The sequence below is a fragment of the Martes martes genome (assembly GCF_963455335.1).
Source record: "Martes martes genome assembly, chromosome: 12".
In the NCBI taxonomy this organism is placed as follows: Eukaryota; Metazoa; Chordata; class Mammalia; order Carnivora; family Mustelidae; genus Martes; species Martes martes.
The window spans coordinates 15,615,659-15,632,100 of NC_137900.1; the positions used below are offsets into that span (position 1 = coordinate 15,615,659).

The following is a 16,442-nucleotide window of genomic DNA, read 5'->3' on the forward strand; positions in this document are numbered from 1 at the left end:
AAAAAAAATAAAAATATAAAAAAAAAAATGGTGAAACTTCATCGTTTGAAGGAATATTTGATTTTTGAAAACAGAGCTATGTATGTATTTAGTAAATATATGCAACAAATGTTTGGATGGGCGAGTAAATATTTTGAAATACAACACATTTAGATAAATGTCTTTTTATATTCACACTTCAAATGTTTTAGAAATACAGTCTTGGGGGCACCTGGGTGGCTCAGTGGGTTAAGGCCTCTGCCTTCGGCTCAGGTCATGATCCGGGAGTTCTGGGATCGAGCCCCACATTGGGCTCTCTGCTTAGCGGGGAGCCTGCTTCCTCTGCTCTCTCTGCCTGCCTCTCTGCCTACTTGCGATCTCTATCTGTCAAATAAATAAATAAAATCTTTAAAAAAAAAAAAAAGAAAAGAAATACAGTCTTGGCCATGAGCAATTTAAAGTATATATAAGCATTAGAAAAATGCTCTTAAATAAATGTGAAAAGCACTTATCACATTTAAAGTGCTGTTAATGATTTCTCTGTATCACTATAATCAATATTAGATATAGTATTTGTTCATAAATTTAACTTCTACAATTTTATTGTCCTCCAAAAGATGGGGGGAGGGTGTCAGAGGATAAAATAAAATAAAATTTTATTGTCCCCTATATATTTACAATTCTATGTTATTGAAGATTGAAGACAAAAAGCAAACACTTTGCATCTTTTCTGTCTATATTACACATTGTTTCTAACAAACAGAAAAATCAATTCAACTGCTGATATCTTTGCAAGATGAGAAAAGAATCCACCCCCACCATTTAATTCTACAACCACTTTCATTAACTGGTTGTTCCACAAAGGTTTTTTGTTTTGTTTTGTTTTGTTTTGTTTTGTTTTATTTGACAGACAGAGATCACCAGTAGGCAGAGAGAGAGAGAGAGAGGAAGAAGCAGGCTCCCTGGTAAGCAGAGAGCCCGATGCAGGGCTCAATCCCAGGACCCTGGGATCATGACCTGAGCCAAAGGCAGAGGCTTTAATCCACTGAGCCACCCAGGCGCCGCTGTTCCACAAAGTTTTAAGCACTCAGTCCCAGCAGAGCTAACAGGAAGCACTCAGGAAAGAAGAAAATGCTTGTTCTTTTATTCCCATAGTGGGAGAGATCGGCTCTAACCTTTCCTTACCTCCCTCCAATCTTCTTTGCTAACCCCTTTTTCATTTTCGGGTTTGTTTGTTTGTTTTTCTCATTGAATTTCTACATTTTCTCACAGTTGACAAAACCAGGCATATCATTGCCAAAATCAGCATTGACTACTGGCCAGCATGAAGACTATATTTAATTGCTACACTGAGACCAACCGTATAAAACCAGAACTTGACAATTGGAGCACTGTAGAACTCATAGATCTTCCTGGTCCATGGAAGGCTTTGGGGATCGTTCTTTAAATCAAAGTGCTGATTTTCATCTGGTTTCTCATCGGGGCCTCTTTCCAAATCATAGTCTTTCTGCAAAATAAATAAATATTTATTGTTAGAGCCTTAAGTAAAGAACTAACGTTTGCAAATATCCAAAATATATAATCTATAGGAAGATAAGAAATATATTAGGAATTAACTGGGCACCCACCTGCCAAATTAGAATCTTAGTCTTAGAAGAAAGAAAACTATGTGTACTGTATAAACCTTTGACTTTGGGGTAGGGAGCACAGGCTTCTCTGAAATGCAAGCTAAGTCTCCAATAATCAAACCTAGTCAAACTAAGGATAGTTCCAAGGATTTAAAAATGGTCCCCATTCCTGTTCCGCTTAGTCTCCTTTATTGGTATTTTAGAACCTAAAAGTATCATAAAACCCCCATGAAATCATTAACAGATAATACAATCATCTCCGTAATAGAGGAGGACAAAACGGACACCCATCAGTGATACAGTTTCCAATTCCCAGGAAAGTCGGGCACAGCATGACTTTTAGAATTTTAGCTTTGATAGCAGAGGTGCTTTTGCCTGAAGTTCATGGACTCTTGGAGCTTCCGGAGTTCCTCAAACCTCCTGAGACTATATGCAAGTATTTGCATTGTATACACATTCTGCTAGGGGTGTGTGTGTGTCAGTTCAAAGAAGTTAACCCTTGTCTGTGATGAGCAGTAAGCATCTCTGTGGCAGACAAGTGGCTGCATGATGCCCTATGGGTGTGCACAGAGAAGAGCCTTTTATAAAGCGGTGGGGCGGGGGGGTAAGAACTGAAAAGAAAAAAAAAAAAATCACCTGTAGCCCAGCTGCTTTTGAGAAGAGGGAATTTAGGGATGGTAAAAGAGAAGCAAAAGAGATGTCACCCTACTTTATAGAGCTCTGTGTGGTTCTAATTTTTAAACAGGAAATGCACTACTTGTGTGATTTAAAAAAATATTAAATGAAAAGACAGGAATGTTCTCTGATGCTGCTTAGACGAGTCCATTTCTTCGACCTATCCACAAAAGATGTCCCTCTAGTGTCATACCTACAAGACTGGTAAGATTTTACATGCCAAGAAATAAATCAAGTTTTGCTTGAATTGTCCATTAACACTGATCAAATGGAATTTGGGGGACTTCAGGCATAGGGATGGCTTGACTGACTGCTGTCATTCACTTCATTTTGGGCAGTGAAATTGGCACTGTGACCTAAAGGTGTAGGAAATGACCCGGTTCTGGACAGGTTTGAACCTGCCTAGACTTAAAATAGCTTACAGCCAAGGAGAAAAGTCATCGTTTACTGTGATTTTAATGACATCAGTAGCACTTCAAAAAGACCCCAGAAAGCAATTTCAGTGATGACTATGTTTAAATAACTTCTCTTTTTTTTTTTTTTCTAGGAGTTTCTCATTAGGTAGTATTTACCCTTGACAGTTTGGTATGGATTATAAAGTCCTGACTGAGCTTCTCTCTCAGCTGAACTCCAAGACACCAACTACCATGATGAAGACAATGTAATATAAATTCAGATTCAGAACATCCTCCTCCTCACCCCACCTTAGAAGGTAAACAGAAATATTTCACTTAACTAGCTTTTATTCTACTCAAATCTCAATATAATCAATCAAACTCTCTTTCTTTCTCTCTCCCTTCCCTCCTCTCTGCCTTCCTCTCCCCTATCCTTCTCCCCTCTCCCTATCCTCTCCCTCTCCTCTTTCTCTAACAGGAATCTGATCAGCAGGCACACAGAATAAAATTACAACTACAACAATCAACTCTACTGCAATTCATATCTATTTTCCATTGTTATCACTATCGTCATTCCCACTTAATGACGTTCTGATAAAAGAGCTTATTGTTCAACTTTAGAAAATATTTTTGCACTGTGGTTTATCAACATGTCTAAGATTAAACTTGTCTTTCTCCTTCCAAAGCTGCTCCTATTCCAATCACCCCCGTATCCCTTCAAGATGGCCTTGTTTTAACCATCAGCCTCTCGGTCATATTTGCTATCTCCATTTCATCCATGCCCCGCGTTCAAACGTTACCTGATTCTTCACTTTAGAGCTCTCTTCTCCTCTCTATGCCCATTGCTACTAACTCTGGTCAAAGCCCTTAATCCTTCTCATTTGGACGGTTTTATCAGCTGATGCTCTCCCTGCTTTCAGCCTATCTTCCTGCTACGTCATCCTATTCACTGGAGACAGAATAATTCTCCTAATGGTCAGATCATCCTGCTACTCTTGTCATGTGCATCCCTGGATCTCCATTACCTATGGAAAAAACACCACATTCCTTCATAGCATACAGGAGTCTCCATGATCTAGCCTCAATCTACCTTCCCAGCCATACCTGCAAATAGTCCCTCCTTGTCCCATATCTACTACAACCTAGACTCGAGCCAAACCATAGAACTTACAGTGTTTAACACATGCCTTGCATTTCCTACCTCTGTACCCCTACTTACTGTCTGTCTCCCCAAGGAAATGCTATTTCCACACATCGTCAAGCCCCAGCTTCACCACCTCGTGCATGAAGCTGCCACCAGTCTGTAATCCTCGATGACCCCATGTGAGAAGAATCTTCTTCTTCCCCTAGTTAAGCCATTCTGCCATCTTGCTGTAATCTGTTCCTGAGAAAGCTCAAGTCATCAAAAGTCATATTTTCAAAGGGCTAGCAGCTAGCGAGACTGAAAGTTTGCACAGCAAGGTTCTTTTGCCTGTAGAGGCTTCGGCAAGGACTTTTATAAAGCCTCATGAGGCAGATGCAGAAGTTGACTCTATCCAGCTTCAGGAGAATGGCCTTCCTTCTCCAGTTACCAGTGGTGCCTTCATTATATTCATTACCACCCACGATGACCACAGCACCAAGACCCACTCAAAGAACATCTCCATCTCACCGGTCTTCATTTTGCTCCCAAAATATGTAACACAAATCGCGTTCCTCAACTAATCGCGCATATCATCTTTAACCAGGATTGTGAAATCTTCCACATCTCATCGAATGTCGATGCCACCCATACTCTCTGCTTAGCAACGTTCCAAACAGAGCAGGTAATCAAAAACTACTGCTCTGGTTAAATTCAAAGGCAAAAGAACATTGTTGTTGTGATTATAATCCATTCATAACAGAGCAGGTTTGGGGCACCTTTTAATAAAAGTTTTAAATTGAATAATGCTGAGGTATTGTGGATATTCTCTCTGGTTATAACCTCTGTGGTGGCAAGGGTCACGTCTGCCTTAGTTACTGCAGTGTTCCAGAACATTGAATCTTGTCTGGCACATGGGTGGTGGCCATTAAATAGTCAATGAATTAATAAATCAATATGGCCATGTCCCAGCCATCCAGATGGGCAACGTCATAAAAAGGACCACTACACTACAGCCAAAGTTTAATTTTTCAGGAACCTGTGAGAACTTACTACATTTTTTAACGTTAAGAGCATGTTAATTGCCATTTAAGGAAGGACTTCATTCTCTACAAGTTTCCCTTTAAGAACAACTACTTAGGGGAATGTTCCAGCCATCTACAAGGACTTAAGTGTTCGCGAGAGTTTATCTTTCCGTGAACCTTATAGGTGCCAAAAGTGAAGTTACATCCACTTGCAAACACTATTTGCTACCAACTGCCAATATATTTACATATTTGTTCATAGACAGGTAGGCAGATAAGCAACCCTCTCCATTTTTCATTTCAACAAACTAACTAAATATGAACACATAAATAAGCAAGATCAAACAATATATCTCATATAAAGATTTCATTTTATTTCTAAAGATGTTAAGTCAACACTACATTTCTTATCCTTCCTTAAAGAAATTTTGAAGTGGTCTAAGCTTATTAACCAGATCATTAAGCCAGTACAATCATAATTATAACAACTTGATTGTCCAGCTTTGTAAGACAATTGCTCACACATTTCACAAAGGTTAAAATATACCTGTCATCTCTTCTATTCTGAGAACCCCAGATAGAACCATCAGGCTTAGTAAAGTGAGGATGGAAGGAAGCAGGGGAGGGTAAAGGAGAGGAATCCCCAGGCAGGCACAATAGTCAAAATATTTAACGACTGATCTGGTAGAGGCATTAACCAATCAGAATGGATCCTCACCCCATCACAACAGATGTCAGCCAGACAAACTAATTATGATTACCTACAATTACTTATTTTTCATTTAATACCTATTGAGTGCATTTTTTAAAGCTTTTATTTATTTGACAGAGAGAGAGAGATCACAAGTAGGCAGAGCAGCAGGCAGAGAGAGAGAGAGGGAAGCAGGTTCCCCACTGAGCAGAGAGCCCGATTTGGGGCTCGATCCCAGGACCCTGAGATCATGACCTGAGCCGAAGGCAGAAGCTTAACCCACTGAGCCATCCAGGTGCCCCAATACTTACTGAGTGCATTTTTAAATATTGTAACAAATACTTCACAAGTGCAAAAGCATATCCAACAATATGCTAGAGAAAGATGCCTCATTCAAGTATTGAATGCCAAGGAAGACAGTCACTGTACTTACACTAATAAGTTTATAAGTAATGATCTAAGCTGAGAAATAAAACACAAAAAATACATGCACAGACAGCATCCTGGAGACTCTCAGAGAAGAAAGGTTGCAAGAGAATTAGTTCAAATTACTCAGGAAAACATATACACCCAAGAACTCAAGAAAAATTATTTGGTCACTGGATATAATAAATGAAAAAAAAATTGTGGAGTGGGACAATGAAGGTAATGCAAAACCGAAACCTGAAGGATATGAGGCATTCTTCATTATAACTTTCTTTCTTTTTTTTTTTTTTTTTTTAAGAAAGGGAGAGAAGTGGGGGAGGGGCTGAGGGACAGAGAATCTTAAATAGGCACCACACTCAGTGTGGAGCCTGATGCAGGGCTGATCTCATAGGCTGGGGTCATGACCTGAATCGAAATCAAGAGTCTGACACTTAACCAACTGAGCCAGTGAGGCACTCCTCTTCATTGTTCCTTTAGAGAAATAGTAACTATTTATTCTACTAGTTACAGAGGAAAATAAAAAGTTAAGCGCCTGCCAAGATATAATAAAGATGTTCTTTCCCAAAGAACAGGATATTTTGCTTAGTCATATATGGGGGTAAATTAGATGTATCATACATGCTATACCCGATCATAGATAATATGATTAAGACCACTAAACACATTGTTTATTAAACAACCTTTGTGCATGTGTGTGTTTGGGTGCAGTCAATACCATGAAAACCACATTCATTAGGATACTGTACTAACCATAGAAGCACTTTCTTTCGCACTGGGGTTCTGGTCGCCGTAATACCACGCAAACTGGAAGTCCTGAGACTGGGGAACATGTGACATCTCTGCTCTGCTTTTAAATTCCAACGACAAAATGGTGGGTGGAAAAAGAATACTTATGATGATCTTTAAAAGAAAATAAAGCAAGATAAGTAGGAGAGATTATAAAACAAGGCACAAGTAGTAGTCCAATCACCAAATGAAGATTTTGATGTATATAAAACACCAGGCCTATCCCTACATCAGTTGATACCCTGATTCTGTAGATATTTTTTGACTCAATTCCAAATCTAGCAGTGTCTCACCCAGGAAGTCATAAATGCAAGCACATGTGTATAGGGAAGTCCACTGCAGAGTTATGTGTAATAGCAAAAACATCTGTTAACCTACACAGCTATCGATATAGAGGGCTAGCTGGTGAGGGACAACATAACAGTGGAATATTATGCAATCTTTAAAAAGATAAATACCACTTCTCAGTGTAATGAAGATATCCAAGTTATATTGTTAAATGAATAAAAGCAAGTTATATAATAATATATAGTTTGATACCATTATTGTACAAAAAGAAAATCAAAAATTAGAAAAGATATGTTCATAAACATATATACATTTAAAGGTTTAAAAATATGTATACCAGTTATTATTTATCCCCAGGGGCAGTGCAGTGAGAAGTATTATTTTTCAAAGAACATGAGCAGATTATTTCATAATTCTTTAAAGCAATTAAGTAATTATTATCCCATAAAATACATTAAAGCTTATTTATATTATAAAATGAAGAATATAAAAACATACTGTCACTTTGTTAAATTTATCTCACAGCCTACGCAAATACTTATTTTTTTTAAGATTTTATTTATTTATTTCTGTGAGAGAGAGAAAATGTGTGTGTGTGTGTCCACAAGCAGGGGAGGGGGGGTGCGCAGAGGGAGAAGCAGATTCACTGCTGAACAGGAAGCCGGATGCAGGTCTCGATCCCAGGACACTGGGATCATGACCTGAGCCAAAGGCAGATGTTTAACTGATCCTTAACTTAAATAAAAATATTTATTTTCTTTGCCAGTAAAACCCAAGGAAGGTATAGATCTGTAATTTTTCATTCTATTACTATCATTCATGAATTTATAGGCTATTCAAAGGAATATTTATGTTCAACCTGTATGGCCCTTCAGAGTAAACAGTTAAGGAGATCGACTAAATGTTATAAAAATCAACTTGTTGCATATTACCTCTTTCAAGCTAAATTAGGCCTTAGTATTCTGGGATTCTGAACAAAAACAAGATTCACCCTAACTGTCCACCATACATGAGGAAATAAACTGAAGTCTTATCTTTGTCAACTTTCATTGCGGAAATGACCTTTTGTTTTGTTTTAAAGCCTGATCTCCTGCGAAGTTTTTCGGGACAAGCCAGTTCTGACAAGGTTTTTTGTTTGTGTGCAAGTATAAGCTTTCTCTTCCGATGTAGAACCCAACACACCTGCAGGCTTCTAGGTCTGGAAACACCACAGTTACCAGACACACTGATAATGTCACATTACTTCCTAACCCTCTCCCTGAAAAGGCTCCACATTCTGTTGCCTTTGTCCATCTCAGAACAACCGGCTCACGAAACAGTGTTCACTGACATCAGTATCCCCTTCCCAGGGGATCTGTTGGAGCCTATCTCACTAAACATACTTAAGTGATTTTTCTCTTCCACCACGACCCAATAAGGTCTTCCTCATGTCTTTATCCACTTGGAATTAATCTAACCAGGGTATCTTAACAATTCCTGGCAAACATGTTCCTAAAAACTCCTCTAAGTCCAGCACTGATGAATTAGGATCTAGGCATGGAGAGCAATGTCCAGCAGCTCAGAGATTTTAAGTAGCTAATTCAGCCTTCTTTGCCCACTCACTGTTTTTTGGGGCAAAATATTCAGTCTTGCTTCATTTAGATATCCTTATTGACATATGGTATACGAGGAGCAAAATGGTGTATAATTTCCCCCACAGCTGTACAGGAAACAGTTGTGGGGGAAATTACTGCTCACACTTGCAGCCACCTACATGCCATCTTGTTCTCTACACATTGAAGAAGAGTCATTGTCAGGGATGCTGGAGCTTGAGGTGGACCCATGCACTTCTCTGTTTCATCACTTTCAAGGCTGAAATCAAAATAGACCAAAGGAGAAATTTTTCTGGAAATAACTTATTTCTTCCGTTGTTTTTTTTTTTCCCTAAGATTTTATTTATTTTTTTGACAGAGAGAGACACAGCGAGAGAGTGAGCACAAGCAGGGGGAGTTGGGGAGGGAGAAGCAGGCTTCCTGCTGAGCAAGGAGCCTGATGCGGGACTCGATCCCAAGACTCTGGGATCACGACCTGTGCAGAAGGCAGACACTTAACGAATGAGCTACCTAGGCTTCCCTCTTCAGTATTTTTTAAAGAGGAATTTATGTGAAATAATTGCTGATTCACATTTCTCTTATTTTTGTAATTTCATTACTGGATTTCAAATGGGCAAGTTCTTCTATATATTTTGTATAGTATGTCTTATTCCTTTGTGTTTTCTATAGTGTGTCCAAGAAAAAAAATTTAAGTCATTCTATTTTTAAGAATTGTAGGAAGACTACAATTAAAATACATAGTCTTACAATGCTTTTAATGCTCATGCTTTCTCCCCTTTTATTCAGTTTTATAAGCATATGTACTTCAGAAGCTTGACCATAACCTAAAGCTTTAGGCTTAGGTGTGATGTCAAAAGTTAAATGTCTTTGGTAGTTAACTAAATTACTCTTGATAATTCAAGATGAGAGGTGAGGCCAAACTGTAATGGATAGAAGACTCTGGAAATAGGTGTTTCAGGGCAGCTTTAACAAAAGGAGCATCTATTCCCTCAAACATCACACTGGGTGAACAGACCAGAAATTGCTAATTTTATTTAGTATATTATTGATTAATGCTCTTAAGCTGAAATATTTTTCACTAAAAAGGCTCATTTACTTCTGTTATAATTATCGGAGATCATAGAGTGTACCAAGAATGAAATCTTGTAGATGCTTTTATCTGCTTTTAACTTCTAATCACCTGCACAAGAGAATGCCTTTTGACAGACAGAGCTGGTGTAATCAGCCCCATTTCTTAAAAAGTAACTGTGGCGGTGGGAGATGACGTCGTTGTCAGGATTCCACCAGGAAGAACCCAGCTCATCTGTGAGAACCAAAGATACTACCTGGTTTTCCTGAATGGAGTCTTGTAGAACAAGGGAAAAATGAACTCAAGAGTACAGACCTTCAGGGTAAATAAATGTTAAACTCTAGAAAGCAAGTAAATAATACCCTTTTTTTAAAAAATTGAAGTACAGTTGACACACAGGGCCTACAGAACAGTGATTTGACACATCTATAGGTTACACTGTGTTCACCGCCATTGTAGCTACCATTGGTCTCCACACAACACTATCCCGGTACCACTGACTGACTATTCCCTACACTCTACCTTTCATCCCCGTGATGTATTCATTCCATCACTGGAAGCCTGTGTCTCCCACTCTCTTCAGCCATTTTGCCCAGCCCCCAACCTCCTCTCCTCTGGCAACCACCGGTTTGTTCTCTGTAAGTCGGTGTACCTTTAACCAAGAGTTCTTCCGCATCTTCAGGCGCCCCGTCCACATGTCTGTCAGCAGCATTTGGGTGCAAGTATGCGAAACAAAGGGCCGCAATCTTCCAGACGCGGCCAGCTTCAGACAGGTAGAATTGCTCCAGTTCTTGAGTTCGTAGGTCAACAGTTTCATGGCCATTCTTTCATTCTGCTTGAAGGCCTTCTCCAGCACATCCAGGGCGAGCTGGCCGAACTGTCTGTGATGACACAGCGGTGAGCGGCAAAAACAAAAACAAAAACAAAAAAAAACTGCAGGTCAGAGTCCCAGAAACACTTAAAAAGATTAGCTATGAGCCTCGGCAAAGAGCAATACAAAAGAATGAATGAACAACAACATACGCCTCAGACTACAGAAGCCATTTCAAAGTGGTTGCTGCTCAGGAAATGGATGTTCTCCCTTTGCAGGAGGGTTTACACTGCAGCATACGGAATTTGGTTTACACCAGGAGTGGCTGAGCTATCTACCCATGGGGAGAAGCCTCTCCACACCACAAAACAGGCTACATATAGCTTGGTTTGGGCCTCCCTGACAAGACCAAGTAGAGAATTTTTTGACAGAAAAGACTGTTCAATACTGAATAAGGAATTAAGGGAAATCGTGGGGCCACCTTTTTTTTTAATTTTAATTTTAATTTTAAATCTAGAAAATACATAGATGACTTAAGTAACAAGCTAGACATGGAGATACTTCCTGGGAGGTTGTTTTCTCTAAAAAGTAGATAGACACTTATTCTCTAGGACTTTTAAATTCACAATTATACATGAGTTTCTATGCACTCTTGCTCCGCTTCTCTATTACAATGCTTGAGTTTTCAAAAAGTTTTCCAATTTTTCTATCTTTTGCCATCAAGCTCCAGTTCTTTGGTACGTAACATATTTATTTATTTTCCTGCCTGAGAGGTACTAAAAGTAAACAAGTTTTCATATAGCTTAGCATCAAAGAGTTTGAGAGTTGGAAGGGACTTTCAAAATCATTAAGTGAACCTTTGTTGTGAGGAAACTAGAGTCCCCAAATCTGGCCAGCTGAGTTGCCCAATTAGTAAATAGCTGTATGAGGACTGAAGCCAGGTCTCCTGCCTGGAGGGCTACCTCTCTTCCCTTTATTCCACAAGCTCCTTGAAATACCTAAAGACCCCTATTTGTAGGACAGCCCAGGAAATGCTGGCAGCGAGTCCACGCATCTTACAAGTTCTAAGGCAAGGGAGATAAAAGTGTCTAACCATTCTAAGAACTGTCGAAGTTTAGCATGAAGTGAAGAGAGAACTCCTACTTTGAGTAATTTTTCAGCTCTTCTGAGGCATCATCCATCATGTTGCTCTCCTTAGCTTCATGGGCCATGGCTCGGTAGAGTTTATAGGCAATCACTGCCTTGACCGTGGCCTCCTCTCCATGCTGCCAGAAGAACATGGCCATCTTCTGTCTTTTCATTAGCACAGCCCAAACCAGCAGGTCATTGTAAGGGTAAATAAAGCCGGTAGACTCAGGGTCATCTGATATGTTTTGTTCTTCTTTTGACTTCCTCCTTGATTTATGAAGGACTACAGACTTTTCCTGTTGGAAAATAAAATAGGAACAGGTTCTCAAAGAGTCGTTTGCATGGTATTTGACCTAATGAAACATACCCGGTATCCTAAGAATATTTTTTAAATCTCAGAAAAGAGATGGAAATAACAATACAACTTTATAAACCAGAAGCCAAAATTTTGGCCTTTTTGGTGATTTCTTGTTGTGTCTGATAGATCCAGGGTCCTCAAGCTGAGATACCTTGTGTTCATTCAGCACAACTTAAAACACTACACCTTTGGGATAGACCCAATAACTACATGAGAATTTTCAATGTCTTAAGGAAATGGGTTGAAATAACATATTGGGTAGATGAGAAGTATTAAAAAAAAAAAAAAAAGAAAAGAAAAAAGTTCTAACCTCGCTTTATAAATAAATTATCTTTCCCTTAGAAAAATGTCACTAGCATCGCCAAAATGCATCCAGACTGATTGGCTTTAAGTTTCCTTTCCTTTATTCCAATTACATTCCTCTAGGCATAGTCATATGTAATAACACAATACTGTTCTCCACCATGTAAACTAACCCTTTACAGCTCATCTAAACTATGACTGATTGGCTTTAAGTTTCCTTTCCTTTATTCCAATTACATTCCTCTAGGCATAGTCATATGTAATAACACAATACTGTTCTCCACCATGTAAACTAACCCTTTACAGCTCATCTCAACTATGTTCTTCTATGTCACTATGTATGTATTTCTATTTCAATATTCATCATATGGCAACATGGTTATTACTTTGGGGAGGGGGGGTCATTTCTCCATCATCATTATACCTTCTCCCCCCACCAGCATCCCAAATTCAACCAAGCACCCAACATAGTGCCTGGTAAGTAATAGGATCCGATAATCCTTTTAATAAAAGGGGATAAGAGAAAATTATACGTTTCCTCTATTTCTATAAATAAAAGGAAATTTTTATTCATTGCTGGTGATCAAGGATAATTTTATAAAATATCCTTTCATCCTAGGAACTATGGAAAGCAAACCTCTTTCAGCCAACATGGGTATCATTTATATAGAAACTCCTGAGCAAACGCATTCATCCCCAGAGGAAAGTGGGACTGAGGTAATATGGGGAGAGGTGGATTAACGACATTGTTCACATTACTCCCTTGTTGTTACACTGCTGACCTGCACACATCTGTTTAGGGTACTTCTAACTGACCTGTTTGTAGCTCTTTTCTCCAACTTTAAATTGAAGAAATGGTCTAGCCTGCAAGAACAATGTTATTTTCACATCTAAAAAGAAGTAAGTGGTACCTTGAATTTGTAAGGCTGGGCAGTTCTAATGAACTGGGAATGCAGTGTGTTTTCTGCAGATTCTTTTCTATTTCCTGACGGGCGTCTTCGGTGAAGAGGGGGCTGGGAAAGGCTTTGACCAAAACTGGTCACTCGCTGGCAGGTGTTATTTTATTTTTAAAATAAAACAAAAAGGAAAAAAAAAGATTATTATGGTAACAATGAACATTTCATTTCCAGACAGTAATGAAAACAAAATATAATACTGTGTCCTACCAAGTGTCCCAAGGTTCTGTCTCTAGCCCATGATTAGTATTTAATTACTCGCCGAACAAAAGCCTCTCGTGATCTCCTTAATAAGCACACTGTTATTTCCTAACATCCTAGAGAACATACTCTCTTGTTCCCTATTATATATCTGCATTCCTTCTCTATGTGGAAATTCCATTAAAAATCAATGGATTTCCTATACCTGGAACAAGTTCAGAATAGGCAATAAAGAATCACAGTTCTGATAAGAAAAAGTTCCCATTCACAAACAACTCCAAGGTTAAGTTAGAAAGTTATGGAACTTCTCCAGATGTTATGCATCACCACTGGAACTCCAGGGATTAGGCCCAATAACAACATAATTTATTGCTTATCAGCATGAAGCTTTCATCAATGAGAAAATAAAAGAAGTATTCTTAAAGGGGCTAATATAAAACGGATGATATCATAGGCTTTGATATACTTTATTTATTTACTTTTCAAAATAAGAAGGCATCAAACAGACTACCGCTTTATTTCAACTTCCAACACCAAGAACAAAACTGATTAGTCCAAAATAAACAAACAGCAACAATCATTTGCCACCTTTAATATGTTGTCCCAAAGCAGTGGCTTATTTTTGCTACCCTCAGGAAAAGGACCAGGCTGACAACGAAGTATTCTGTCTCTTTAATCCACATCATGAGCATTTTTTCCTTCTGTGTCCACATAGTCAACATAGTAAGTCTGTCCCAAGAAATTAGGACCATCAGAGGACCCAGAAATCTCATACAAACCAGGGAACTGAAACACCAAAAGGGTTTCCCATATTCATCCCACAGAGTTATTATGGCCATACAGAACAACTCTTTACACAGCCTTTGAAAAAATCAGTTCTCCAAGAGAGGCCATCTTTTCCAGTAAGAGGTAGTTTTCTGTGTTATTTTTAAAACTTACAACAACAAGCTTCACATATCTATTTTCAATGTATCCTGTCTTGGTAAAGAGATGGAGAAATGTGCCGCGCAGGTAGAACATTCCACCGCCATGCAAATCAGCACGGAGTTGGTGGCCACGCAGTCCATACTCTGGGTTGTCATCCACAAGGAGGGTATGAGGAGGTAGCTCAAAGGGGAGAGTGGCTGAGCCTAATGTGCTCTTTTCCACAAAGTGATGGAAATGAAGATTTGCTGTAACAAAAGCTCGTTCTTCCTCCTCCTTCCACAGCCCCACCAGGAGGCCTGGGTGTAAGCAGAAGATCCTAAGGAGTCTGTCCCGGCCAATCATGGTGGATCCAGCCAAGTTACTCAGGTTGTGTTTTGCAATTCAACAATGCCACTGAGGTCCATTTTTGGAGGGGGTTTTAGACTGGTCCATAAAAACTGGTGTCATAGCACACAAATCTAAGGTTGACAACGTGGCTAGCTATGGCCAGTTCTGGCCATACCACATAATCGTCACTGAAGAATCATTTATGGAGAGATCAATGCCCTCCATGATGGATTCTTTTTCACTTTTTTCTTTCACCATAATTACCCAACCTGAACCAGATATTCTGAGGGCTTCTTTGGTTTGAACTGCACGGCCTGCGGAAGGGTTGACCAGCTGGAGAATCTGAGCTAGCGTGGCTTTTGCAAAAGCTCTTTGTTTTCTAACAGATTCTTTCTTCCAATACCCAGCTTCTTTACCCTCGACCGATCATAGATACAGCGGTCTTCTCTGCTGAAGCAACCTTCCAATTAGATCTTTAAGGTGAAAAGGCAGTTGAAGAGACTGTGATCCAATTAAAATGGTCATTGGCCAGAAGATAAAAGCGCCTAGTCATGCATCCAGTATGCAGCAGGGTTCCAGCATCCAAGTGGGAAAAGATCTTCGGCAAAATTTCTGAAGGCACACGATCCAGAGACACAGAAAGGTTAGCGGAGTACTTCTCATAGCACTCTTCCCGCCTCGCGCACTGCCTCATGGTAGCACGGCCTGCGGCACACCTGAGGCCTGGTCCCTTTCTGAACCCAGCAGCTGAGGGCCTCCCTGGGGATCCCCTGGGCTGCGTGACCCCACGGGCTCAACAGCAAATGTGGCGCCTGGAAGCCACCTCCGTGATGCCCAAGCTCCTGTATTTATGCATTTATTTTCATTTGCATTTTATGGATATAAATTACACAAAGAAGTGATAGGTCCTGGCTTCTAAAAAGTCATACTCAAATTATTATGATTGTTGTAATACAGAATTAATAGCATCATCAGGAGTGATCGTAATGACTATTATTAACAGTTATATTGTACCCTCTTTGTACTAGGAGTGTAGGTTTTCCAGGTATAATTTTATTTAATCCTTTTGATAAATTTATGAGATATTGTTATCCCCATTTTATAGATAAGGAATGTGACACACAGAGAGGTTAAGCTTCTACTCAAGACTTCATAACTACCAATGAGCAAAACTAATACTCCATCCCAAATCCTTCTGACTCCAAACCATGTATTTGTAACTGCTATGACCTAACTTACTACAAGACTTCACTAATAAACTCTACTCCTTCACTAGAAAACAGTCAGAGAAATGAATAGTAATTTCACACCATTTCAAAAGAAAAAAAAAAGCACGACGGGTACTTGCCTAGCCAACTCCCCACTGGGCTACACCAAGGGCGCAGTCTGTCCTCACACCTGTCACAGTAGACCGCGCAGCAAGATATATTTGGTTTTAGTGAAGGAGCTGATACCTCACGTGCATCTCTATGCCTCTGAAATCTTGACAAACATCATTTTCTCTGTGAGATTCGAGTTTCTTTTGTTCTGTTCTTTTATTTCTTAAAGACAACTTAGGCTTTCACATCACCTGATTCTTTATAAATAAAGGTCGAAAGTGGCTTGATACCCTGGACTCTTCTGTGATCCGAAACCACCTTTCCAGTCTTAGCCTTCACAACCTTCTAGCCCATTGCTGGCAACAAAGGCCCCCTTGTCACTGCACATCCAGGGCACTGTGCCTTTCACTGCTTCTGCTCTTCTCTCAACCCCAAATG

General features: G+C 39.5%; 1 protein-coding gene and 1 pseudogene across 2 annotated transcripts in view; both read right to left on the reverse strand.

Moving 5' to 3' along the window:
- TRPM6 (transient receptor potential cation channel subfamily M member 6) overlaps positions 1-16,442 on the reverse strand; it is a gene marked incomplete at its 5' end in the record, with an annotated part of 138,637 nt that overhangs the window by 57,839 nt on the left and 64,356 nt on the right. The window contains 5 exon segments of the mRNA XM_080820331.1: positions 1,340-1,486; positions 6,690-6,839; positions 10,327-10,555; positions 11,629-11,909; positions 13,186-13,320. Of these exon segments, the coding sequence (XP_080676457.1) occupies positions 1,340-1,486; positions 6,690-6,839; positions 10,327-10,555; positions 11,629-11,909; positions 13,186-13,320 (942 nt within the window).
- Positions 14,022-15,379, reverse strand: LOC308352940 (F-box only protein 15-like; annotated as a pseudogene). Its single transcript has one exon. The product of its transcript is annotated as an F-box only protein 15-like (transcript).